At 37.0% G+C, this 25818-nt stretch overlaps 4 protein-coding genes across 6 annotated transcripts in view; all 4 read right to left on the bottom strand.

Annotated features, from left to right (window-relative positions):
• Nucleotides 1-490: 490 nt before the first annotated feature.
• Nucleotides 491-5328, bottom strand: LOC142976042 (organic cation transporter protein-like). The gene is made up of 6 exons (XM_076119242.1): nucleotides 5082-5328; nucleotides 4446-4680; nucleotides 3812-4067; nucleotides 2079-2720; nucleotides 1484-1665; nucleotides 491-1094 (listed from the first exon to the last, which is right to left on the bottom strand). The coding sequence occupies exons 1-6, from the start codon at nucleotides 5282-5284 to the stop codon at nucleotides 918-920; spliced, it is 1695 nt and encodes a 564-aa protein (XP_075975357.1). The 5' UTR covers nucleotides 5285-5328; the 3' UTR covers nucleotides 491-917.
• A 3904-nt stretch (nucleotides 5329-9232) lies between these two features.
• On the bottom strand, nucleotides 9233-15778 carry LOC142976047 (organic cation transporter protein-like). Its single transcript, XM_076119247.1, has 6 exons — nucleotides 15500-15778; nucleotides 14082-14313; nucleotides 11521-11776; nucleotides 10619-11242; nucleotides 9871-10052; nucleotides 9233-9454 (listed from the first exon to the last, which is right to left on the bottom strand). The coding sequence occupies exons 1-6, from the start codon at nucleotides 15676-15678 to the stop codon at nucleotides 9296-9298; spliced, it is 1632 nt and encodes a 543-aa protein (XP_075975362.1). The 5' UTR covers nucleotides 15679-15778; the 3' UTR covers nucleotides 9233-9295.
• Nucleotides 15779-16576: 798 nt separating this feature from the next.
• Nucleotides 16577-19542, bottom strand: LOC142976049 (uncharacterized). The gene is made up of 3 exons (XM_076119250.1): nucleotides 19232-19542; nucleotides 17696-17895; nucleotides 16577-17176 (listed from the first exon to the last, which is right to left on the bottom strand). The coding sequence occupies exons 1-3, from the start codon at nucleotides 19255-19257 to the stop codon at nucleotides 16620-16622; spliced, it is 783 nt and encodes a 260-aa protein (XP_075975365.1). The 5' UTR covers nucleotides 19258-19542; the 3' UTR covers nucleotides 16577-16619.
• Nucleotides 19543-20609: 1067 nt separating this feature from the next.
• The window catches only part of galene (potassium two pore domain channel subfamily K member galene), a 38340-nt gene continuing 33131 nt past the window's right edge, over nucleotides 20610-25818 (bottom strand). For 2 of the 3 annotated variants that reach the window (XM_076119240.1, XM_076119239.1), the window contains exons 8-15: nucleotides 25447-25580; nucleotides 25037-25132; nucleotides 24366-24744; nucleotides 23809-24004; nucleotides 22722-22794; nucleotides 22513-22574; nucleotides 22223-22387; nucleotides 20610-21319 (exon numbers count right to left, since the gene is read on the bottom strand). In XM_076119240.1, the coding sequence (XP_075975355.1) occupies nucleotides 21095-21319; nucleotides 22223-22387; nucleotides 22513-22574; nucleotides 22722-22794; nucleotides 23809-24004; nucleotides 24366-24744; nucleotides 25037-25132; nucleotides 25447-25580 (1330 nt within the window). In that variant the 3' untranslated portion in view covers nucleotides 20610-21094. The remainder of the gene's footprint in view (nucleotides 21320-22222; nucleotides 22388-22512; nucleotides 22575-22721; nucleotides 22795-23808; nucleotides 24005-24365; nucleotides 24745-25036; nucleotides 25133-25446; nucleotides 25581-25818) is intronic. The other variant, XM_076119241.1, reaches the window with a different exon arrangement.

Below are 25818 nucleotides of genomic sequence, written 5' to 3'. Positions count from 1 at the left end.
GATTATTAGAGCTAATCGATACAATACAACAGGTGGTACTATGAATCGTGATAGAAAGTCTATCGAGAAGTAATTATAACTAATCAATAAAAAGGGCTTTGAGAGATTCTTTGTATAATTAATTAATAATGATTAATCAATCATATCTGCCTGTAATTGATAGAAGTAATACACTTAAAAGATAATAACATTCAATTATGTTTGCGAGTCATTTTAGTATAAAGAAAGCTGATAATCTCTTTAGCAATGTGAAATGATTTATTTTGCTGATTGAGGTCTGAAACTGATAAAAATATTTGTAAAAAATTATTATTGTTACGTTATTTCTAGCTTGTATCTACATTTTGGTAATTGTATTTTTTTCAGGTGACTTTCCTCTTTAATATATTTTGCCAAACCTCAACTATATTGTTTCAGTACTTTGATCTTAGAAAATAGATTTTCCTCTTTGAACGTAATATGAGAATAAATAAAAACATAATTTTCCGATCCATGTATTTATTTTTCAATAAATATTAATTATGAATACAAAAAAAAAGTAAAAATCTTATATTATATACTTAAAACTATGTCGAGATTGACTAAGTTTATCGACATGGAATTGCCGACTGTCATGATTACTATTTACTAAATTAATTATAGAGTTTTTCTTCTTACGTAGTACATACTTACGTATTATTATTATATTTTACATTACATCGATCATGTTCAAACGTAAAAGAAATGGCGACTATTGCAGGCATACAATCTTAGCCAGAAATCTCCATTTAGATTACATCTCAAAAAAAATTGTTTAGAAATAATTTTAGAACAATTTCGATCTACGATAAGATATGCAATAGCTACTGATAATATTTTATCACCTAAATATTCTACACCTTACATTTATTTACCGTCGTTCAATAATTGCATGATTTCTATAATTTGTCTGTTTTCTCAGTATTTTCCTTCTTAAGGCCGATCTGTGAGGCCTGCTCAAAGGTGTCAGGGAGGGTGTTGCCGAGAGTCTCCGGTGTCAAGAAGATGAGTGCTCCAGATAGCAGCGCGAAGGTAGCGAACAACACGTACGGGAGCTCTTCAAACCATTGTTCACCCTGAAACAAATTAATTTAATTAATCTTACTGTTTCATTTAATCAAGATAGTTAAGAAGTGTATTATGGTGTATGGTTGCCATCGAATGACTAGTGCAATAGTGTAACCTATTTGCCGTACAGACGCCAGACAGTAAATAACGCCAAAATTTTGTAGATAATTGTAGATTAACGAGAGCTGGAAACATCTAGCAAACTTCTAACGTTGATAAATAGCTTCTTTATATCCTTAAGGCAGCGATATAAAAAAGCTTCAGTACAAACTCATGAGAAAATTGGACATTTTTATCTGTTTGTTTGTGCTCTCCGAAAAATATTCGCTATTTTGTAAAGAAGAAGAGGAGATTCTTTAAAGGCTAATGCATATCCATAATTATCATCGATACTTACAATAGCCGGTGTAAGAGGAGCAATCATAGATCCGATCCTGCCCATCATGGAGGAGTAGGCGAACAGACTGTGCCTGTACTTGGTGGGGTACAGCTCGGCCGTGTACACGTACACTGACGTCATCACCATCGCGATCGTGTACTTCGCTATCAGGTACACAGTCAGCGATATTGCGTAGACATCTAGAAGAGAAACAACATGATCAGTAGCGCAATTTTGTACCACTATCGGTGAAATTTGCCAAACGTCCTGTACCGCGCTTACTGCCAAAATCGTTTCTATTCTACAATACCCCTAGTGGGTATTGTAGAAACGATTTTGGCAGTACATTTTAATGCCAAATTCTCGATACTCGATGGTTCCAATTGTAGAGTATTGTGCTACAGAATACCTGCAGATTGTTACCAAAAAGATCTCATACTGTGCGCCACAGCGTAGGAAAAGTAGCTCCGAATAATGTCCCTTTAATATTTTTACGTAGAACGCACTCCCCACAATTATGATTAATGTAATTTTATACCTTACAACTCTTGACCGGCTCCCAGAAAACAAGACTAACAAAATACATTTAAAGATACAGAATTATCAAACTTACCTTGAGGCAAAAATATGTATGCAATTTGACAAGCAGCACACACCCAGAACGCTCCAATCAGTACCGGCCTTCTTCCGATCCTGCCGATTAGGAACACTGCCGTCCAGTACCCAGGGATCTCAGCAGCAGACACGGCAATAAAGTTCAAGTACCTATTGCCAGACATGTTCACTACATTGATGGACAGGCCGTAGTAGATAAACGTGGTTGTGATCCACCAAATAGGAGATATGGCACATCGAAGCAGGATTCTCTTATGTCTGAACACTTGTACTATCAACCATGGTTCTTCACCTTTACGCTGGGCTTCTAGTGCTCTGTTCTTCTCTTCTTCTTCAGCATTACGGCGTAATGCTGCTAAGGATTTATCAGATACCGACGTTCCATTAGTTTTAGCTACTTTTCTCAGCAAAGCCTCTGATTCATCAAAACGTCCTTTGCTCATGTACCAACGGACTGATTCGGATATAAGCCAGTAGTACACTACTGTTATCAGCTGTGGAACGTAGAGTGCTAGGGTGAGTTTCCTCCAGTTCGGGACTCCCCATGCGATCAGTCCCATGAGAACCTGTCCTACAGAGAAACTGGTGTTCATGGCTGCGCCGGCTGCTACTCGGAACTTCGGTCCCATTAACTCCATAACTGATAACAGAAAAATAATTCTCGGTAATTCTTTGAGCAGTGATAGCCGAGTGATATAAGTTAGTACCTCCCACGCAAACCGGGCAACACACCAATTTGTTTCCAAAGTTGTGTGTTTTAGAATAAATATCACTTGTTCCAATAGTCAAGGAAAACTGAAAGCTCTTTAGAACAGTTCTTGAAGGTATGCGCAAGTATATGGCGCAATTGGCCAGGGTGGTGGAATCAAGACGTAACCCCTCCCTCATTGCGGGAGGGACGCTTGCCCAGCAGTGGGAAATAAATGGTTTTTTTTTGTTTTATTAAATTTATAATTCTTTTCATTATTTGTAAACAGTTCCAGATACTTATCTGACATACATATCAAAGATTTGAAGATCATATACATGTGACGTCTCTGATATAAAATGCAATAAAGTTCTTGATTGTTATTGAAAGATTGTAAAGCTTCGTTTTCATGATTAATTTGCGCGAACTGCACGTGGCGATAATACTGTTTATGATGCAAAAACAACTTCTAGGAGAAAACCCGCAACTTAATGCGATTATGCATTTATACAGATTGATGATTGTAAGCTCGATGATTCATGACCACGGTATAGCGGTATGACCAGGTCTTCCGGCGTCGAAAATTAAAAAAATATAATCATGATCATCATTGATGTTATGACAACGAATATAATACTTGAACTGTGTTAAGAAGAATACTAAAGGGGGATTTTTTTTTCAATTTTGATCATAATGCCATTTTCTACGGTATGTGATTTGAGTTTTTTTATTTTTTTTTTATTTTAAGGTTAGAACAGCATCGACACTGGACCGAAATTACATGTTATTATGAAATTAACTATTTATGAAGAAAAATAATTCTAGCCCGATTTCGCCTTTATATTTCCTGATAAACGTAGAATTCCCAAAGAGGGCCGACGATAGACAGGCGGCCGGTTGTAAAAACATATAATATATATTTTTGAGAACGAGAAGATTGTACCGATCCTACTCAACATGGAATAAGGGCAAGACAAAAATTCAGTGAATTATGACAATTAGCCTTCTGATATTACAACCTTAGACAAGAGGCTTATACTTACGCAAGATATAAGCACTAGAGAATCCCCCAGATCCGAAAGTAGCCTCAATGAACTCGGACATCATGAAGCCGATGTAGGTGTTGGCCCAGTACCGCACGATGCCGAGCCACGCCGTGTTGAAGGCGCTGATGGTGAGGGCCACGCGGCGACCCCATCGGTCCGATATGAAGCCAATGATGGGAAGTGCCGTTAGTGTACCGAAAGTACGGATGGTACCAATTAGGGAACGACGCCATTCGTCGCAGGCTAGGCCCAGCTGGAATTAAAGTAGATGTTGATAATATTTATAAAATTAATATAAGATATTATATATTTTATCAAAATATCTATTAGTTAAGTAGAATATATAAACTACCGTTAAATGTACTAACAGAAACCGGGGGTTAAAGATATAAACTAGAGAGGCACTAAAGACATAAAGCCTTCATCAAAATTCTTTCAATCAATTTTGTAAACTAAAGTAAATTATGAATAAGTTCATCAAACATAAATAATTATTTCATGTCCTAATTCCTGCGATAGTTTGAAATTTTCCAGTTTTGTATAGAAAGCGTGGAAAGAAATACCAAATACGCGAAAGTTCATGTTAACAAAAAAATAAACTGGAATAGGTATAATATATAATTCAACTTACATCGTATGCGACTGAATGCGTATTCTCATAAATAAACTCTTCACAAGGCTGGCGGCTGCTTCTGTTGAAGAGTGAGCTTGGACAAGTGTCGCTCTCCACCAGTCGTGATACACCTGAGAAGTTAGCGAACCGCTGGCAGTTGTCTATCCCACCTGCATTTGTGAGAGGAACTGCATTTGTCAGCCAGTATGGCGACCACTCCGGCTGGGCTCCGTCACACTCCGGAATCAAACACCTATTAGAAAATAACAATATCAAATATATGTAGCATTAGCATTTTTAAAAGCGATACCTTAGAGTCTAACAAATTTTAAAACGAGTGGACCTAAAACACATCCTTGAGGTACACCTTGCCTGTTGTAATTTAGATTTTCAAAAAAAGTGGCATACAAATCTGAAGTATTTCATATTTTTTTACCGCTCTATTTCTATACAGCTTTGCATCACACTATATTCTTCATATGCCTAGCCTTTCTTCCAACTATGTTGGATCGCTCACCGGATGCAGATGGACACCAGTATTTTACATGGAGTGACCGCCCATCGGTCCTTCGAAAGCCAGTTATCTAGGTTAAAACACGATACATCACATATAATAGTACTAATAAATTAGTTTCAAAAATAGCTTTAATTTACCTGGTACTGATCCTAGAAGTCGTGAACACATACTCGGTGGCGCCCCATGACATAAATATGGCAATAATAACCGCCAACACCAGCGTCTTCAACTGGAACTTGCCGAACTGTCCTATTTCATTCACCAGCACGTAATCCAGGTCCACCTTCTCATTACCAAGAGCTTCGGCACCTTTCACCTCACTTCGCTCTGGATCACTCATCGTGATTTGTGAATTGTGGCTACTTGTGCACCCTTCGGCAATGAACCATCAAATAACATAATTATTCAATTATCTAGTTTTATATTAACAGCTGATAATATCAGCCTTCCACGGTCAAGTCGCGTGCACATTTTGGTATAATATAAATAATTTTATTGAATCTGTTTTATGGTGCTTTGATTAGTTCTGTAAGAAAAAAACTGTTGAATCATTGTCTCCGGCTTGTTTTGATAAGTAACAGTATTTTCTATCCGTTTTCCTTAACTCTCAACACACGTACGCTTGATAGTTGACAATGTAATCTATATCAATGTAAACATATAAATGCAACAGACTGTCTGTCTGATACTCTTTCATAGCTAATCTGCTTAATCGATTTTGATGAAACCTAGCATGAAGCTAGCAGAAGATTTGGAATTTGACAAAGGCTACTTTTTTTCAAATTACAACCATTATACAGGCGGTTAAGCTTTGAATGCATCGGGTAAGAAAGTTGTTATTACAATTAATGAAACACCCGTATTTTATTTTGGCTAGCTGCGCCCGAGTAAATCAAGTTGTATGCTATGTAATCGACAATTTGCAGACAGAATTAACTTGTGCGTAACTAACTAAATACTTCTCTTTCCTCTTTTTCTTCTTCTGACCTAAATACTAAAGTACTTTCTAAGAAAACGTTTCCTGAATTACTGTAGTGATTGCTTTAAGGGCAATGAATGCTATTAATTTCTTCATTATCATCATCATCGTAATCATAACTATTTAAAGCCTCCTTTCTAATACTAAAATACCTCATAACTTTTAAACTCACGCGTTGCATGTTTAATGTATGCCTAACGTTTCGGCGCAGGTTGCACTCGCTCGCCAGGTATACTAAAATACCTATTCTTTTTTCTAGGAACAAATAGTTCTCTACAATAATTGTATGCATTTATTAATTACTTTTTCGATGAACGTCAAAAGAATATTCCTTTGTTTTGTTTTGTTATTGTCAGTGTTATGTACACATTATCTACTAATTCCCTAAATGTTATGTATAAGTTATCTGTTAATTCCTCTGTAAGATGATAACGATACATATTATCCCTCTGGTTTAATTACGATAGCATCTAAAGCCATGTCCCATCATTTAAGGTACTTTTACATTTTGACTGCCTCCGTGACGCAGTGGTTTAGGCCGCCAAGCCGCTACCATCGCGTCGGGAGGTCGTGGGCTCGATTCCCACACGGGACAATTATTTGTGCGATCCACAAATTGTTTTGGGTCTGGTTGTAGTTTGTGTCCGTTGTTTGTATGTTGGTAAAAGTCCCCGCGACACACGAACAATTGTTAATGCGGAAGTAGTCTTTTATAATTATTATTATCATGAGCCTATATCGTCCCACTGCTGGGCAAAGGCCTTCCCCATAGCTTTCTACTGCAAATCAACTCCTACAATCCATTTCGGGTTGTAGGAGTTAAGCTCGTCTCTCCATCTTTTAAGAGGTCTACCTTGCCCCCGTCTCCCAGTTGACGGGGTCCAACCGGGAGACGACGTTTAGTTGTCTTTTAAAGAAGATTAAATAAATAAATAAATAAATTTAACCCATTAATGTCCCACTGCTGGGCAAGGGTCTCCTCCCGTAATGAGGGAGGGGTTAGGCCTTGAGTCCACCACGCTGGCCAAGTGCGGGTTGGGGACTTTGCATGCCTTGAATTAATGTATTAAACAAATTTTAGGCATGCAAGGTTTCCTCACGATATTGTCCTTCACCGTTGGAGCATGTGATAATTATATCTTATACGCACATAACTTCGAAAAGTCATTGGTGTGTTGCCTCGGGTTCGAACCTGCGACCGGCTATCACGGCTCTTAAAGAAGATTAATAATATTTAAAGATTAAGCCCTCCACACTTTTATCAATATAATCGGCTTAAGGGCGGAAGTAAATACATAAATACGGTAACTGTCTCACTTCCCAGTATGACGAGATTTGAAATAAATAACAAAAACCCTTATCTGTTACCTTGGCTTACATATTATTATAATTATATTTTAATAAAACAACAGTTGCATTGAATTCCAACAGATAATTACTTAGTATAAAGATTAGATTAATATCAATTATAATTTATGTCTTTATAACAGTACTTACCCGAATTGAAGTACAATGTGTTTTCAGTAATGTTGTAAATTAATTTAAATAATTTATACATAATACTATTATAATATCCGGCCAAAAATGTATGGTTGCGACATATTTCATCCAATTGCTCAATATTTTAAAATTTAGTATTAATATTAATCTGAAACTGTTGGTCTAGATCATACGAAATTTAAACGCTGTACAATCCAATTAGATAATCCTGTCTTTGATTAAAGAAGTACCTAAAATTAAAACTTTTGTGTAAAATGAGATCAACGTAGTTTTATACCTTAAGAAACTCTAGTCCGACAACTTAGTAGAGAGCCTCGGTATATGCGATTTAAAAAAAAAATTCAGTATTCCAAAAATAATGTGGCTATATCAGACTGGCCACCATCAACTTCATGAGGTCACTGATTTTCAAAACTCCCGATTTTGCATACCTTTGTCAGCCGCGAACATTACATTCTTACAAGACTCTTTATTAAGTGGTTGGACTATTATAGAACGATAACTAAAGGTTTTGTTAAATAAAAAGCGTCCACTTTATTTACTAAAAATTTATTTGCCCGCCTCCTAAAACTTCCGAATCTAATTTTATTTGACAATTGTTTAAGAATAAAGATATAAAAAAAAGTTGTTGGTTTGTCAAAAACTATATTTTCACAATTTTACTTTGCATGCTTTTCGTAGTAGACAAGCAGATACTCAGTTCTCTATAATCTCAGAGACATCTATTTTCTATTAAAAAAAAACTTACTTCGTAATCATTATCTGCACCAACATCGAAGTAAATACAGACGGCACTAGTTATTCCTTTATCTCTGAAAACCGGTTCTGAGCTGAAATATTGAGTAATCTCAAATTCTTTCAGACTTGTCACGGCGGCTGATAAAGATATATTGCTGTAATTTCAATATTTTATTATTTACGTCCAAGTAGGTAATAAATATTTGCATTTATTAGCTCTGTGATGTTATTCATTCACCGCTAATTAAGTCATGGTTTAGTTCTATAATCTTTATGTATTTTTTTACTACATAGGTGTGCCTCGAATTTTAAGTGATTAATGGAAAAATAATAATAATTATCACTTGTTCTTACGGACAAGTAGTAGTAGTACGAAGGAAAACATCGTGATGCAACCTTGCATGCCTGAGAGTTCTTTAGAACAGTTCTTGAAGGTATGCAAAGTCCCCAACTCGCAATTGGCCAGCGTGGTGTACTCAAGGCCTAACCCCTCCCTCGTTCCAGGAGGAGACGCATGGCCATCAGTGTAAAATGGGTTAAATTTATTATCTTTTTACTATATTTTATTATTATTCATGCAGAAGTATCTTATAACCCAATTCGCACAGTATCGTCGTCTCTAACGTTCTAGCTAATGTCGTCTATTATCAACCAACCAGCCCCTGGCGGAATTCGCAAGAACTATTTAAAAAAATATGGCTGTTTTCTGCTACTATCGACAACCGACAAAGCAGTCCGAATGAAATTGTTATCAAGACTAAGGATCAACATATTAATATTATTAATGGGGTGCATAATCCTGAACCCCTCCATCAAATGTTGATAAGATTAATTTATTAATTACCTGCCTATTTTATTATCGTGTAATAATATAATTCTTACATTTTTATTATCTATTTTATATGACATTTATATCCCATTGCTAGGCAAGAGCGTCATCCCGTAACGAGGGACGGATTAGGCCTTTAGTCCGCCACGCTGTCCTAGTGCGGGTTGGGAACTTAAAATTATTTATTTATTATTTTATAATCTATTAAAGCGAAACTGCGAGCATAAACAACACAAAATATATAAAAAAATCTTTATTACTAAATAAATTAAAATAAATATTAAAAATACGGATAATACATGAGATCAAGAGTTAGTTTTCTTCTTGCCGATCTGCTCGGCGTCTTCGAAGGTGTCAGGTAGCTTGGTGCCGAGGGTCTCAGGGGTCGTGAAGATCAGAGCACCGGAGAGGAGAGCGAAGCTGCCGAACAACACTGATGGAAGGGACTCCCATACTTCTGAAGCCTGAAATTAAAATTATTTGTTAAAAACTTTTTTCCCTTTTAAAGTTTGGAGAGTCACATCCAGATTGTTAGTCTTGCTTGGTTAAAGCAACAAATATAGTTCTTTTGGTACACTAGTAATTGCTTCGAAAATAGATTTTATAAAAACACTAATATGAAAGCCACTATTACTATTGAAAATTGACTAATATTATAAATGCGAGACTCTGTCTGCCTGTAAAGCCGGGTCCACACGAGTGTAAAGTGTAATGTTATAATTCTCTTTGTAGCAAAAGTAGCAAATTTTAAACATAGGTTACGTTTTGCCGTTGATTCGCGCAAAAGACCGCGCTAGTTGGAATTTTTTATGATATTTTTCAAAAAGATTTAAAAATGTTTGATTCAAGAGTTTTTAGAGAGAGACAGTAATATACTCACAAGGGAAGGAGTGAGCGGTGCAGTGATAGAGCCCAGCCGTCCCACCATGGAGGAGAAGGCGAACAGATTGTGCCGGTACTTGGTGGGGTACAGCTCGGCCGTGTACACGTACACTGACGTCATCACCATCGCGATGCAGTATTTGCCGAACAGGTACAATGCTAGGCGGGCACCGCTGTTTTCTGGAATAAAGATTGTAGAGCTTGAGAGAAGTTTTCCAATTTGAGTGAAATATTTAATCCCGGTTTCACCAATACTGGGTAACGTTCTGATAGCTTTAATTTTATCTGGAGATTACTATTAGTTTTAAGATGTAATTTTATCTGGCAGATACTTTGTGACATTTATTTTATCCACCGTTTTGCTGTTCTTAACCTGAGATGCCGAAATCGTGTGGCTTCCAACAAAACATATAGTATTAATGAGCTTCGTTTTGTTTTTACTGCCCGCAAAATTACTTGCACGCAATTATGATCTTAGAAGAAAGTTTTCGATATCTTTACAAACACTTATGACTGCTACTACTACATATTGTATGATTTTGAGCTGTACGTTCATAGTTTCAAAGTGACTAAAGGACAGTTTCACAATTTCTAAATGTCGCATAACCCATAGATCGATAGAGTCACAGTAAGTCAGTAAATGTATAAAAAGCTATCCAATACTTATTCAGAACTAGTGGTGAATTTTTCCATAAAACTTTTAACCCAACATTTAAAATCTTAATGTATGGCTACAAGATACCAACCTGTAGGTAAGAAAGCGAAGGTAAACTGGCACGCAGCACACAACCAGTACCCGCAGATGAGCACCGGCTTGCGTCCGATCCTGTCCAGCAGCAGAATAGCGGTCCAGTAGCCAGGGATCTCTATCGCAGCCACCGCCACATAGTTCAGGTAACTATTACCCACCAGGTTCACTGCATTGATGTTCATTCCGTAATACACCAGCGTGTTGGTTATCCACCAGACCGGGGACACCACACACCTAGATAAAATTGTACGGGATCTAAACACGAGGATTGCAAGCCAAGGTTCATCAGGCTTTGGCATATTCTTCTCTGCTTCAGCAGTAGCCCTTAGTGCTTCCAAACTCTTTTCTGATAGTTCTTTTTTGTTAACTTGAGCGACTTTTTTCAAGATTCTTTCAGATTCGTCGTAGCGGCCTTTGCTCATTAGCCATCTTACGGATTCTGACAGGATCCAGAAGTAGCAGACGACTAATAGTTGTGGTGCGTAGAGGACCTGAGTGAGAGGACGCCATGATGGGACGCCCCACGCGATGAGACCAAGGATCACTTGACCGACGGCGAACAGTGTGGAGATCGTTGCGCCGGCGACTACACGGTACTTGGGACCGACCAGCTCCGTTACTGTAAAAATATAAAATATACTTTTTTATTTTCATACATCCAACATTATTGTGAATAGCGAGATGCTCAAGACTTTTGACTCAAAGAGGATAAACAGAAATCAATACTGTAAGAATTAATCAAGTACTACTTAGAGCTGGACTAACAAAAAAACGAAAGTTGGGAAAAGCATCAGCTTTTTTATTTTTATGATTACTACTACATTATCGCATACAAATAACAATAAGTTTTCCATGTTTTAAGTTTATTTAAATAGCTATATGACTTGTAACTCTTACCTAAAATATAACAAGACGAGTAAGCCCCAGCACCGACAGCGGACTCCAGCACCTCAAGCGTCAAAAACCATTCGTAAGAATTGACAAAAGACCGCACGAGACCGATCCAGCCAGTGTTGAAGGCATTGATGGTGAGCGCCACACGACGGCCCCAGCGGTCCGAGATGTACCCAGTTATCGGCAGCACTACTAGTGTACCGATCGTACGGATAGATCCGATCTGAGACCGACGCCATTCGTCGCAGGCTAGGTTGAACTGGAAAATGTAAATGATGAAATAGTTAATTTATTTATTCACTGCTAAGAGTAAGATGTCCATTCGGAATGAGAGAAAAACTAGGCCTTTGCGCTGATTATGCAGGGAAATAACTTTGAAACTTTTAAAAGTCATTGATGTGTCAAATATGCGCATTGTGAAGTTAACTGTGAAATCTGAACGATTCTCGATTCTCTACAGTCGATATGCCGCACTAAAATAGATGGAGCCGTATTATAGTTATATCCGTCGGGATATTATTATATACCGTAATATAGTAATATACGAAAGTGCTTCCGGAGTTTTGGGCAAACCGACATGAGCAGGTTAGGTTAGAATGGGTAGGTTTAAGCTAAGCTCCCACCTCAGCCTTCTAACCTAACCTATCCATGTCGGTTTGCCCATAGCGATAGTCGATAGTGGTAGACAATTGTGCTTTTTGATGATTGTTTTACATATTAATAGTATCAACACGTGGAAGATTTAGGTAATACTGCAAATTAAAAAATAGGTAATGGATAAGTAAAGCTTACAGAGGCGGTTTTTCCGTTTTTAAATCCACCCATAAAATATGTAGGTGTGATTCGTTCTAAGTTCATAAAAGCGAAACATACCTATAACACGCGAGTCATTAAAATATTTATTGAGTGCGGATAAGTAAGGTCGTTGATTTATCCTCATATCTACAGTATTACAGTTTACGATAGATTATCTAAATAATATATTACAATTAATTTACTCGGTAATCCACTCCGCGGTCCTTCAGACGATAACAAATATCCTTCAGTCATAAAAGCGAAGATTAAAAATGTAAACGTTTATTTATAAACGCGAAAGTAAGTCTGTCTTTTGCATTTTGGTGGTTAAACTGCTAACCCTATTCTCATAAGATTTTACAAGACAATAGTTGATGACCTGGGGTTAAACATAGGCGTGGATTTTTATAAAATTCAATTCCTATGCGGCAAAAAGTCAAAGAAACTAAGAATGCAGCCGCGCGGATGAGTTAGTAGTTTATAATTTCTTATGTGGTTTATTGGTTTTATAAAAGACGATCTAGAACTTTGCCAAAAATACAATGTGAACTATCTGGGCTCACTTGCGATAATAATAATCACGTTAAGGCGATATATTGTGTAATAAATAACGATATATTTGATAATAATGGAATTAGCATAAAGAGAAACGATAATCAACAACAAGAATTCGTGGAAACGTAGCATTTAGATTATATTTAATCATTACTAGGGGTAATTGGAGTTACAAAAATTAAGCTCATTCAAGGACGATGATCAATTCTTTTATTTAAAGATCCAAGTCCACATTTAAGACATTGAAGTCTCCAAACAAACAGAAAAAGTCTAATGGTGCTCCCACATTGCCGTTAGAAAATGTTTGTAAACATTTTATAACACCAAAACATTTACTAACAAATGTTAACAATTGTTGCACTTTGTTAGAAACTGTTACATGTTATAAGTGCTCCTACATTGATGGAAAATGTTCAAACATTTTATAACATCTAGTATTGGCTCGCAGTTTGGTTTCGTGTTCTGAGGGCCGAGGACGTCTACACGAAAATGGAAGAAGGTTTGCTCATTGGAATAGCTTTTATTTTTTGTTTAAAAAAGAAGAAAAAGCGCTCTTATTGGATGCGCCAAACGCTAAAAGCTAGAGGAAAATATAGTGCCACAGACTATCTCAAGGATTTGGGTATTGACGGTTGCTTAAAAGATTTTATAAGAATGAACAGTTATAAAATGTTTACTAACATTACTAAACATTTTCTAACATGAAAATTTATTTGTGATTAAATGTTTGCTAACAAATGTTTACTAACGTTATTAAACATTTTCTAACGGCAATGTGGGAGCACCATAACAGAACCGGATCGATAATTAATACTAGAAATCATTACGATCCTAAGTGACACTTTTATTTATCGAGACCAAAATTGCAAGTTGCGCAATACACAGTGATTTTGCCCATTAGTTAATGATGTGCCTACATTGACTTGATCAGTCCTTAACCATAGTAAGACCATGAGTGTTTTAAAGAGTACAAGAAAGCTCTTGAAGTTTCGGAGGAAACACGAAATTTTATTGACTTTTGTTTTAAGTAACCATTAAACATAGTCAAAGACTTTTGGCGGTGCGGGCTGCCTTAGTTTGGCAAAAGCACGAAAGTTTTCAAGTTGAATATGTAAGTAAAAGCCCGAACTGTGGTAAATCCTAGGATTTTCCGGTAAAACCTACGATTTACCAACTCTCAATGGTTAAAGTCCGAACAATACTTTTATACTTACATCATATACAACACTAAGCTGGTTCTCATAGACGTACTGCTCGCAGTCTTCCTTGCGACTCTGGTCGAACAAGCTGGCAGGGCAGGTGCCTTCACTCACTATGGGAGGGCTCGTCAGGTTTCCATATCGCTGGCAGTTGTCAAACGCGGTGCTCTCTCCCGGTGGGATCGCGTTCAGCACCCAGTTGGGGGCAAACTCAGGGTCGGCGCCGTCACACTCGTTGATGCGGCATCTGGGGAAGTCATTTGAAAGGTCAGTGAAGATTTGCAGAACTGACAAGTCTTTTATATTACTTCGCACCAGGCGGGTAGCTAGCTATATTCTGGAAGCAATTAAATAAAAATGTGAAGCATGGGTGACTTGAGATTTCACGTTTATATCTCCATGGCTAACGTTCTTTAGCGATCCAACCCTGAACGGGAGACTTTTCCGTTCATATATTAGTATGCATTTCATTCTTGGTAGTAGGTATAGACTGATAAGTTAGATACAGTAATTTTGGCGGTTAGATCTGTTTTGGAAAAAGTTGATTTTTAGACAAGGCATTTTATTCAAATAAACATCAGTCCTATAAGTAATGCTCACAAACAAAGTAAAAATTATTATACTGATATCAAAACTATGAACGAAGACTTTATATACAATGTAGTCGTATGTGAATAAACAAGTACGTTGCCAAACTATGATCAAACAAGGGAAACTACAGTTTGTGAGGCAAACAACAGCACAATAGAGTAATACACGAACACACATCGGAACGAGTTAGCCGGTAGCCGGCGGTACTGCTCGCCGGAAACCGGAAACAAACGTCGCCTGCGAATCTTCCTCCACAATGTGCCCAATACACCATATTTATTATGTGTACATATGAAATACTATGTATATGTGTATATAACACGAGGCAACTTTTAGTACGATTTAGGTTTTCATTATTGAGATCAATATTTCCTTATACCATAGTACCTGCATAATAATATAATAATAATTATGTTCTTGTAATGCCTCTTATGATTTCAATACTATAATCATGTGAGTAGATTAAGTAGATGCTGCCATCATGCTTCCAATACTATTTGATATTTTGTTAACTTGCACCTGAATAGGTATATTGATTCAATTTATGTTACGACCAAAGTGTGTTTGGTAGTGAGCAGTAAGAAAAATATTGACAGGACCATTTGGAACACATAATATGTGACAGAGATATTGTTATAATATTCGCCTCGTCTGATTTAAGCCGGAAATCCTTAACTTTATCTTGATTTATCTAAATCTTCTATTAATAATTAGAAATTCATAGTCCATTCCTTTACTATAAAGTAAATTATGCTACGTCATCTTAAAAACACTTACCAATTGTCAAGGTTTATAAAAACCTCTCATAGTTAAATAAAAGTAATAAAATAAACATTTCTTACCTAGAACTGATTCTGGCGGTAGTAAAGATGTACTCTCCGGACGCGAAAGCTGAGAAAATAATAGGAAACGCAGCAAGAGCTAACGTGACGATCTGATATTTCCCAAACTGACCGACTTCATCTTCTAAAATATTGTCCAAGTCTACGCCAGACTTGGCTTCACCTTTTTCCGTACTCATTTTAACCAAAATCTAGAGATTTACTGCTACTGTCTTCTCTAGTCTCCTATCTACCTATGTCTAAAGCGCCCTACGCTTGGATCTTGAATAAATTAGCCACGTTGGTGGTAACACCTTGATTTTCATATTATCATTAAGTATTATTTTTTATCAAAGTATGGTAATTAAGGATAAGAACTAATATCAATAATATGGACAAAAGATGAAATTGTTGCGAGCAATAATCGACTTTAAATACATCTCAATTCTCGTGTAATTTCTGAGAAGACTATTGTATATTTATAAGGGTGAAATTTGCGTGGAGATTCTTTATAATTCTTGGTATTTTTATTTAGTTGTGGCCTTAGAGCACGTGGTTTTCATCGCGTGCCACTAGTTATGTTTTATCAGATATATTTATATTGTTTACGATACGATTATGATTGTAAACTATTAATCTTTTATTATCACAATTATTTCTTTCGGTTTTATTCAAAATAAGGAACTGGTAGTTATCTCTTTGTTGTAAAATACGTCAAGGCAAGAATTGAACATTGTAGTGACGATTTGTACAAAGCTTTATAAATTGCTTATCATGTTCTGTTGCCAGGTGGTAATTAACATATTTTTTTTGAGTATGTGAATTAAACTAGGCAGACCCTAAAGCTTAAAACATATAACTAGAATACGAAATCCTTTTTTTCTAAAAGCATGATCTTTGCAGCCTTATTTAGTAGAATAGAAACTAAAGTTGTTGACAACAAATGAAGATCTTTTTGAAATAAATATTGAAATTCATCTTGCCTTTGATTTTGAAATGTCTATCTTACATGACATCCCAAAATTCATTTACTTATCAAACAACCTTCTTAATATTATCAAAAAACACAGTCATGTAAAGGCATTAAAATAATCCGACCAAATAATTAAATACAATTTAATTTGCTAAATCACAACAATCACTATTCACTATCAGATTCACCGTTAGAAGTCCTTTCTCTTTTCAACTTCGCTACTTTTCTGTCCACCATTTTAAGACTATTAATCAACTTCATCACTTGTATCCTAAACTCGAACTTGGAGCTCTCCGAAAGCGTTTTAACTGCAGGTGTGATAGATTTGAAGAATGCTCTATCTTCGTCTTCTTCCTTCTGTATTAGATTGACAAGGACAGAAACAATGTTTTCTTCGCTGTCTTCTTTGGGTGTTTCTTTAGGGCTTTCTTCAAACGTGACGTCATACTCTTGCTTGGATCGTTTAGCTGTTGGCCCATTGTTGATACTCTCATCAATATCCACGAACACTTCGCTCATCCAATTCTGTGAACCTTCTTGTTCTTCGTCGTTTGAAACTCTTTCTTCTACAAAACTGCCACCTTTTCGAGATTTCCTAAATGTGAGAGTTTCGTCCAAGAATCGTAGTTCTTCAGAATATACGTAGGGTTTGTTCCTCATGCCTCCTTTGCGGGACTTTACGTATGAATCCCGCGCGTTGTGCCATTTTCTTGTGATAGTACTGCCTGTGAACAAGATAGTGACTGATTATAGCCTTGATATACTTTATATGTAAATTATATTTATTTTTATAATGTGCTTGAGGTTTCCAGTCTACATACGACCGCAGAATAAACGGTCAACCACAAATACTGCAATTTAATCCGTTATATTAATTAACCTTCAACTATAATTTGTAATTTGAGCCGGAATATAAATGTTGGAATTTAAATTCCAACATTTATATTAAAGGCATTGAGGAGTCTGGTATTTTCCCTGAGGAAAATCATCAAACATGAATGGTGGTTTATCATGCTAACTTACGTCTACATCGACACAGAAGACAGACTTTCACAATAATAATAATTAGGTAGGTACTTCATAAACTTTGTAAGTAAATTTGTAAATTTATTTGGTTTTTACGTACCCGCTGAAGCACGGTGACGCCCACTCAAAATACCACTATCCGGTCACCCATCTATGGAATAACCGCACCAAAGTTTAACCCACAGACCGTTTACCGACCGGTGAGCGGAATACCTTACCTATAAAGTTCTTCCTAGCTTGGTTCAGAGTGTCGAAGTTAGGTTCGAACTCCTTGTAGATCTGGTACCAGGCCTTGTCTTTCTCCAGCTTGTCTCTGTAGCCGGGGTACATGCGGTCCCAGAGACAGCGGCGCACTCGCACCATCTCGATCAGGTCGCGCGTCGGGATCATCTTCTTGGAGAAGTTTATTACTGGAGTACTGCAGACCAATTTGAACTTTATTATCATAATGTAAGGTCGCTTTTACAAAATGTTTTGTTGATGTCTGTTGTGTCAGCTCTACCTGCGTAGAAAGGTAAGGTTTCAGAGCCCGGATTGAACTAGAATGGTATGTTTTTTTTAACTGATTACTGACCCACTGCTGGACATGGGTCTATTCCCAATCAAGGGCGAGGTCAGGTCTTGAGTCCAAAAAAATGGTGGTATCCAAAAAATCTCGGTTTGTGTCTTGTTCGGGTAATTTAAGTACATTGTTTGTAATATATGTTTGTAAAATCTGCGATAAAAGTTGAATTATTATGTCATAGGTTAAAAATTAATAATATAAGCTGTGCATTGGTATGCAGCTTAAAAAGAAATGTACATACTAATTAAGATAAACTGTACTGCATAAGTACCTACTCATTTTACCACAATTCTATAAGGACAAAACTGTCATGCAGGTCAATGCACTTGCGTCATTGTGTTCTTGAGGAAAACTGTAGGACTGATGATTTGCTATTTTTGCAAATTATTTATGATTTATTAAATGTATATGCATATTACCTACTCATTTAAAATTTAGATAAGTACTATTTTTCCTTAGAAGTAAAAAAAATGTTTAATTTATAACACAGTTAATCATCTAATTACCTAATTATTATAATATATTAGGTACGTTAGTTGGATTACTAAAAGAAAGTTATCTAAATGCACTCTTTAAATTGCTCCAGTAAATTTTGAGTTTATTTCTAACATCAGGACAAACCGTAATCACTTAAAACTTATTACTTTATTTATGTATAAGGTATGTAAGAGTTATTAAGTAGGTAGGTACCTATATTAGTTTTTTATTAATTAGTAATTCAGTGACAGTATAGTAAAACGAGGCCTCTCCCACGCAAGACGTTTTGAGTCAACCAGACGAAGTTCGATACCAAGGCAATATCGATAGGTCACTAGTATTATCTTTAACATAAGCTTTCACCAAATAAATCCTTATTTCATCAAATTGTTTATTTATCAATGTCAGTTCCCCATTTTTAGAAACAAAATGTGATCGAATTGCCTTTTTTGATCACACGTAAACATACTCGACCTTGAACTAGTTAGTGGGAAATTGACATTTATGACACGACCTAGACCTTAAGACGCTGATATAAGATCTATAATAGCTTGGCAAAGTCACGAGTTCTAAGATTATAAAGGTAAGACCAAAAAATCATTTAAAGTATCTTTATGTGGGTGTTAAAATAAATTAAATAATGTTAAATAAGAGTTAAATGTATGGAAGAATGGTACGTATGTACGTATAAGTTGTTGTAAAGGCCACGCACCTTGTGTTAGTGTCGGAGTCCGACATAATCGTCGATAAAACTGCTCTTATCCGGTTCTTAAATGGCGGTTTCACTTGAATATTTGCACTAAAAACTTGTTAAAACACCAAATTTTCACACTGTACACTTTGAAATCAGTTTGTAGGCATATTTAGTGGTTATTTTAGTAATATTTGTGGTGCAAAAATGCGTATATTCTGGTAGCGTGTTTACACAATACTGTCGACGGGTCGGGGCGGCGGCGCGGAGCGCTCGCCGAGCGCCGGACGGCTGCTATCCGGTCGGCGAAACGGCAACGTCGCGCGCCGACTACGTAAGTGTCGCAACGTATTACGATTCACCTCACCGCTCTATCATAGGTAGGTATATTGCGAACTTGTAAAGAATAGAATATTCAGACAATAACACAATGAACTTTGTTGATACAGATAAACATTCGTAAATATAAATAGTCACATTTTTTTTACTTTTTAGTTCACTAGTGATGTGTAAAAGGCGTCATCAATAAGGTCGAAACTCTCGAGATCTAACCATAGTCAATCCACGTGGAGTTAAATTTGCCGTCGAATAATGACATAAAGTGCCGTCTTAACCGGTGCTCGAACCGGTACACATTGTATCTATAGAAACTAACCTTCTAGGGCTCCGTGTGGCAGCTTAGAATATTCGCCAATGGTGTGTATTGCATTTATATCATACTGTTATAATGATGACATACCTACCTTCCTGAATAGTTTTCGAGAACAATTAATTCGTAGAAAATAAGTTCCTCTGGGCGCCTCCGCTTCACTTTCAACCGAAATGTTAACTAAAATGTAGAGACGAAATACATACGCACCCACACCATTGGCTAATGAAAACAGGTAAAGCAGCAAAAATATATCAAAAATAACTATTTAATAAGTATTTATAAAAGGGAATAGAAGTTTATTTCCTTACGTCATGGTTTTAAAATGCTCTTCAGTACTAAACCGAAGAATAAAATGATTTTTTTGCATGAAAAAATTGCCTTACAAACTTTCAATTTTTTTTGAATATCCTCCATTGATATCCAATACACTATTTCTTAACTTTACAATAATTACCTTTTGCTATCATACCACAGTACACTTTCCAGATAAGTTCCTTTTTGACATTATTGTAAAGTAGAGTAGGTAAACGTAGAGTTCTAGAGGTTATGATTGTACGGTTTCCAAGAGTCTGTTTTTTTTGTCTGTCTTTTTGAGTACAATTTTCAAACATCCATAGATGCTTTCAAGTTTTAGATAGTTTTTAGCTTACCATTTCTAATGGCATATAGCTAGGTAACAGGGGGCGTAGCTTGGCATTGAGCCCTTATTAAAGTAAAAAATAAATAAAACAAGCTTTATATTCCAAATCGTATAATTTATTGTTAGACTGTATGTACATTTTGTTATAAATTACAGTTACATTATACTTATGATAACATAACAACCAATATTTGGCAGTTTTTGGCACAAATGCATACTTGAAATAATGCGAAGCCTAGTCAAGGCATCCAGTTTTCCCCTAAGTGCGAAAAGTAAATACTTACTTATAATAAAAACGTATTTACTATCGCGTCAATCTTAATTAAATAGAATAATGGCATATTATACAGAGACAATTAAGCCAAAATGTTGGTAGCAAATGGTTTTTTATAAGTATGTATGTATGTATGACAATAGTACCAACAAAAAAAACAATAAACTTTAAATAAATAGGCCCGCTGCACTTTTAGATTCAATGTTTTCCCTTAGTTATGTTCACAATAAGTGCAAAAAATAGTCACTTAAATATAAAACATATAAAACTAGACTTATAATCTACGACTACCATTCTTCAACAAGCAACACAATTCTCTCAATAATCAGTATCAGACTCCTGATGCGTGTCCCTAGGCTTGATGATGCCGAGCTTGGTGGCGAGGGCGGCGACGTTGGCGCGCACCTCCTCCTGCACCAGGTTGAAGGACATGGCCAGGAGCGCGATGCCGAACAGCAGGTACAGGGAGCAGAGGGCTATGGAGTGCACGGCTGCTGCTGCGTCCTCGCGCGTGTCGCGGGGACTGTCTTCTTTGCGACGACCCTGGGGACATAAATAGTATTTTACATAATTTTATATTATATAGCCTGCCCCGGCTTGGCCCGGTTTAAACAGTTGTATAACGAAAAATCCTCTACAACTTTTACACATAAACTTTCCTTATGAATCACCCTATCTATTGAAAAAACCGCATCAAAATCCGTTGCGTAGTTTCAAAGAACTAAGTTTACATGCATACAGACATAAGGACAGGCGCAAAGCGACTCTGCTTTATACTATGCTGTGATGTCTTCCTTGTCGAATTTGATAATGGTGCGGCGACCAATTTCTTTGAAATCGGCCATTTATACAAGAGTTTTTTTAGCGAAATAAGACATGTGCTGAACGGGGATATGAGCCTGAGATCTGTGTTCGACATTTACATTTGATAATTTGCATTATTATTATGCTCTACTGAGGCAATCAGTGAGACTGCGTGTATTGAATGGATTAGTTATGGAAAATTTTGCCTATAATATAACCACTGGAAAATTTAACTCATTTACATAAAGATCATTAGAGAAAGCCAAAGTAAATATACATATAATTAGGCAAAACTAATCCTTACAATATAATATGAGATAAGAATATAAGGAAGTAAATAACTGTACATTACGGCATCAATTTAGATACCAATAATAGTTCTACCGAGCTACAGACAGAATAGTATACTTCTTAAAAGTATCTCTTACATGATTTTTAATACCATTACAATAGAGTTTTTTTTTTATAAACCCATTAATGTCCCACTGCTGGGCAAGGGACTCCTCCCGTAATAAGGGAAAGTTAAGGCCCTGACTCCACCACGCTGTCCAAGTACGGGTTAGGAACTTTACCTTCAAGAGCTGTTTTAAAGAACTCAGGCATGCAAGGCTTTTTATTTATCGTAAAATAGCGTTGAATCACCTGTGCAGGCACGAAGTCTCCAAAGCCAATAGTCGTGAGTGTGATAAAGCAGAAGTATGCAGCGTCGAGGTACGACCACGACTCCCAGCGCTTGAACAGAAACGTGCCCGCTACGATGTACGATGCCACCAGGAACACGCACAGCCAGATAGGAACTGGCTTTATCTGGACCAAGGAAAAAGATCATTACTGCTTAGAGGTTTTATTCTTTGATCTAGTGTATTTTTGCTTTTAAACTTAAAGCTTTTGACTAAAATCATGAGCAACAGCATTTACAGTGATACACGCACCTGTTCTTTTGCGACGACATCGGATGGTGGATGGTAAATATCGGACTGCCGGGAGCTCCAAGCTGCAACGTAATTGCTACATTAGCTATATAAGATCAAAATAAAGTGAAAAATAGTTTTAAACTTTTATCTTATTCTATAGGGCTAGATTCCTAAATGCATAAATAAAAAGTTTATTATTATAAATAGAATATGCTCATAGTATTTACCTTGTGGAGGTCTACTGCGTCGAGGTACGACAGCCACTTCGTCGCTCCAATCATCTCTGTCTATTGAAGGTGACTGTAGAAGAATACAGCATTATTAAATTAATAGTACCTAAGCATCCACCTAATGTTCTCCATGGGTTTTCACTGTTTTGTGAGGAGGTAGCCAGTTGCATTCACCGGTAAACGATTTTCAGGGACATTTTATACAGGAGTGGTATGTCTATTGATTGCCTTCTTACTTCGAAAAATTTTGTTGTTTTCGTCTTGTTGTCAATAACGATAACTCTTGAAGCTACAAACGAGTAATGTATAAAGATAAATGCATAAAGATGCTCGGCTGGACTGACAAACTGACAATAGTAATCCCTTTAAAATTCCTATTGTGTGTTGTTGTTTTTTAAAGAAAATAACAGGAAATAATAATCACAAATCATCGCAATTTGCTCTGCATAACATTGTTGACGTCATACGCCATATTCATGAGTGAATCCACGGGACATTGCACGTGCGCTTGTACATTGCGCTTTACACATTATTACGATTAAATACAAATTAGCTTATTATATTGCAGGATCAACATAAATACACCGTCATTTGCCACATTCATATGGCATCAACAGTTCTTAAGACTTAACCTTTTTCTAGGAAAATCGTTTTAAAAAGAATTGAGAATCATCTATCTTAAGAATAAAGCGTAAATATGACTGAGAATAGACATTCTTGGATAGAAAAAGGCTAACATTAAGCATTAAGAATAGGTTAAGGGACTGGCTGCCTCTGTGGTCTAAGCAGGTGTGTATACGACTGCTAATCACGAAGCAGAGCCAAAGTGCTCTTGGGCTTTTCGATAGTCCGGAGTTTTGTATTGTGCTCGACACAAGCCTGCACAAATCATAACTTTTAAATTCTCGCGTTGCATGTTTAATGTATAATAGAATACGGGAATTAACGCGAACACGCATTTTACCTTAAAATGTCTAACGTTTATGCGTGTTCGCGTTAATTCCTGTATTCTATTATACATTAAACCTGCACAAATTTATTGAGTATAGAGCACCCTAATCTAATTGAAGCTATGAATACTCACATGTCTATACTGCGGCCTGGTGTCATCCACAGTGTGCAGCCTCCTCAGCGGTCTGCTGTGAGGGGGGGGAGGTCGCTCGTCCACCCAGCGCTGCTCATAGTCGTAGATGGCGGAGCGAGCTCGACGCTGGCGACGTTCGAAGGGCTCCTCGTGGTCACGGTCGCGCTCGTAGTATTCTGAACGACCGCGTTCACTCCTGATTGAAAAAAGACAAATTCAAATCTAAAAAATCATTTAAATGTTACCTATAAGAGGTGTCCGTCTCGTCGCGTCTGTTCCTATATACACAATAACATACTACATATACAAAAAACAGTTACTTTAATACCCTTATGGCGATCATTTGTCGTGAGCAGTAGTGTTAAAAAAAGAGAATCTAAACATGCTGACTGCACTCTTCATTTCAGAAATGCTGGTTTCATCACATATGAACAAACTAACCAATAGATAAATGGAAATGAGGAAATGTACAAAAGCTCTGTAAAGTACAGTCAATGAACTGTTAGTTACTAAAGTAGTGAAACCAGCCTTTTAAATCGTATGATTGTTCCACTTACCTCCAATCCCGCCTAGGCCTTCGCCCCCTCGGATAATCAAACTCAAAGTCCTCATCCTCGGGATCATACCCGCGGTCCCTCATGCCGTACATGTCCTCTCTCTCCCTCCGTCGTTCTCTCTCCAACGCCTTCCTCTCCTTATAGTTCTCATAGTCGACGTCATGTAGATCATGCATCTCATACATGTCTTTTGGTTCATCATCGAAATGTCTCTGGTCATCAAAGTCCCGCCGAGGTCCGTACTCAGGCTTAGCCTTGGCTGGTCGTGGGAGAGACTTGCTCCGTAGCTCTGGTTTTGAGATCTTCATTTGATGGTCTTCTAGGTCTTTTAGTGCTGCTTCCAAGTCTTGAAGCGGGAGAGAGATTTTTGGGAAGTCCTCTGAAACATTTAAGTTCTAAAGTTACTTAGTCACATTTTAAGTAGAACTTTTGCTTTCGTAATAATCATTAAAATGACAGTGACAACACCCGGTTTCTGAGGTACATTTTGCGGTAGTTTATCTATTCAATAGCGTTTAAACTCATATAAAAATAACGCTATTGAATAGATAAACTATCGTCAAAAGTATTTAGAAACCGGGGGTTAGTGTAACAGTTAAAAGTTATTTAAATCGTGAAGTTATATAAGTTTGTTGTGGGTGAAGGTTGTCGAGAACTGGATAAAGTCTTACCGTCTTCCTCTTCATAAGTGTCTCGAGGTCTCTCCCTGTCGTACCTCTCATATCGAACGGGCGAATGTTCTTCGGGATCAAAATCTCTTGGACCTGCTGTAAAAACGTAATATATTATAGCAGTTTTAGTAGGACAAACTTCAAGGTACGAATGTATTGCCATGTTTCATCTTTATGCACAGCTCAAATCTACCTATTGTTCATTATAGGCCTCACTTTGACTCATGCTACACTTCCTTATCCTATACTAATTTCATCTAGTCATAACCCGTGCATTTCCTAATTTGTCTAACCCAGCATGCATCCCGATTCCCGACTTATGAAGTGGTCTAATACACCCATTTGCACCATTGTGCTATTTACATTTCGAGGAGAACTATGCAAAACTGTGCGTTGTATATGTAACATACCATAAGGTCTCTCGATCCTGGCATGCACTGGCGGCTGTGGCCTGGTGCGAGGTAGTGAGGCTGTGTGACCGGCAGCTAGAGCAGGCGGCCGAGACTTGCGCACCCGGCCACTGCTGTACCCACTATCACGATATCTGCATCATGAAAATTTAAGATTACAACATTGTAGCAGTTGGCTAAAGATTTTTGAAGTTGTGACTAATTTGATCCGACATAGGCATTTTTGGGAATAGTCTGCTCCAATTCAGGTTAGGTTTCTCGCATTTGCAGCTGCCGATATGGTTTTTTTCACTAGACTAATACTTCGTTTAGAATCAGGCAGACAGGCTTTGTGTGAGGTAAAGTCGACGATTTGAAGCTAAATAAGCATTA

The sequence above is a fragment of the Anticarsia gemmatalis genome, chromosome 10, assembly GCF_050436995.1.
Source record: "Anticarsia gemmatalis isolate Benzon Research Colony breed Stoneville strain chromosome 10, ilAntGemm2 primary, whole genome shotgun sequence".
NCBI classification, from domain to species: domain Eukaryota; kingdom Metazoa; phylum Arthropoda; class Insecta; order Lepidoptera; family Erebidae; genus Anticarsia; species Anticarsia gemmatalis.
This window is presented reverse-complemented; position numbering and strand designations above follow the sequence as displayed.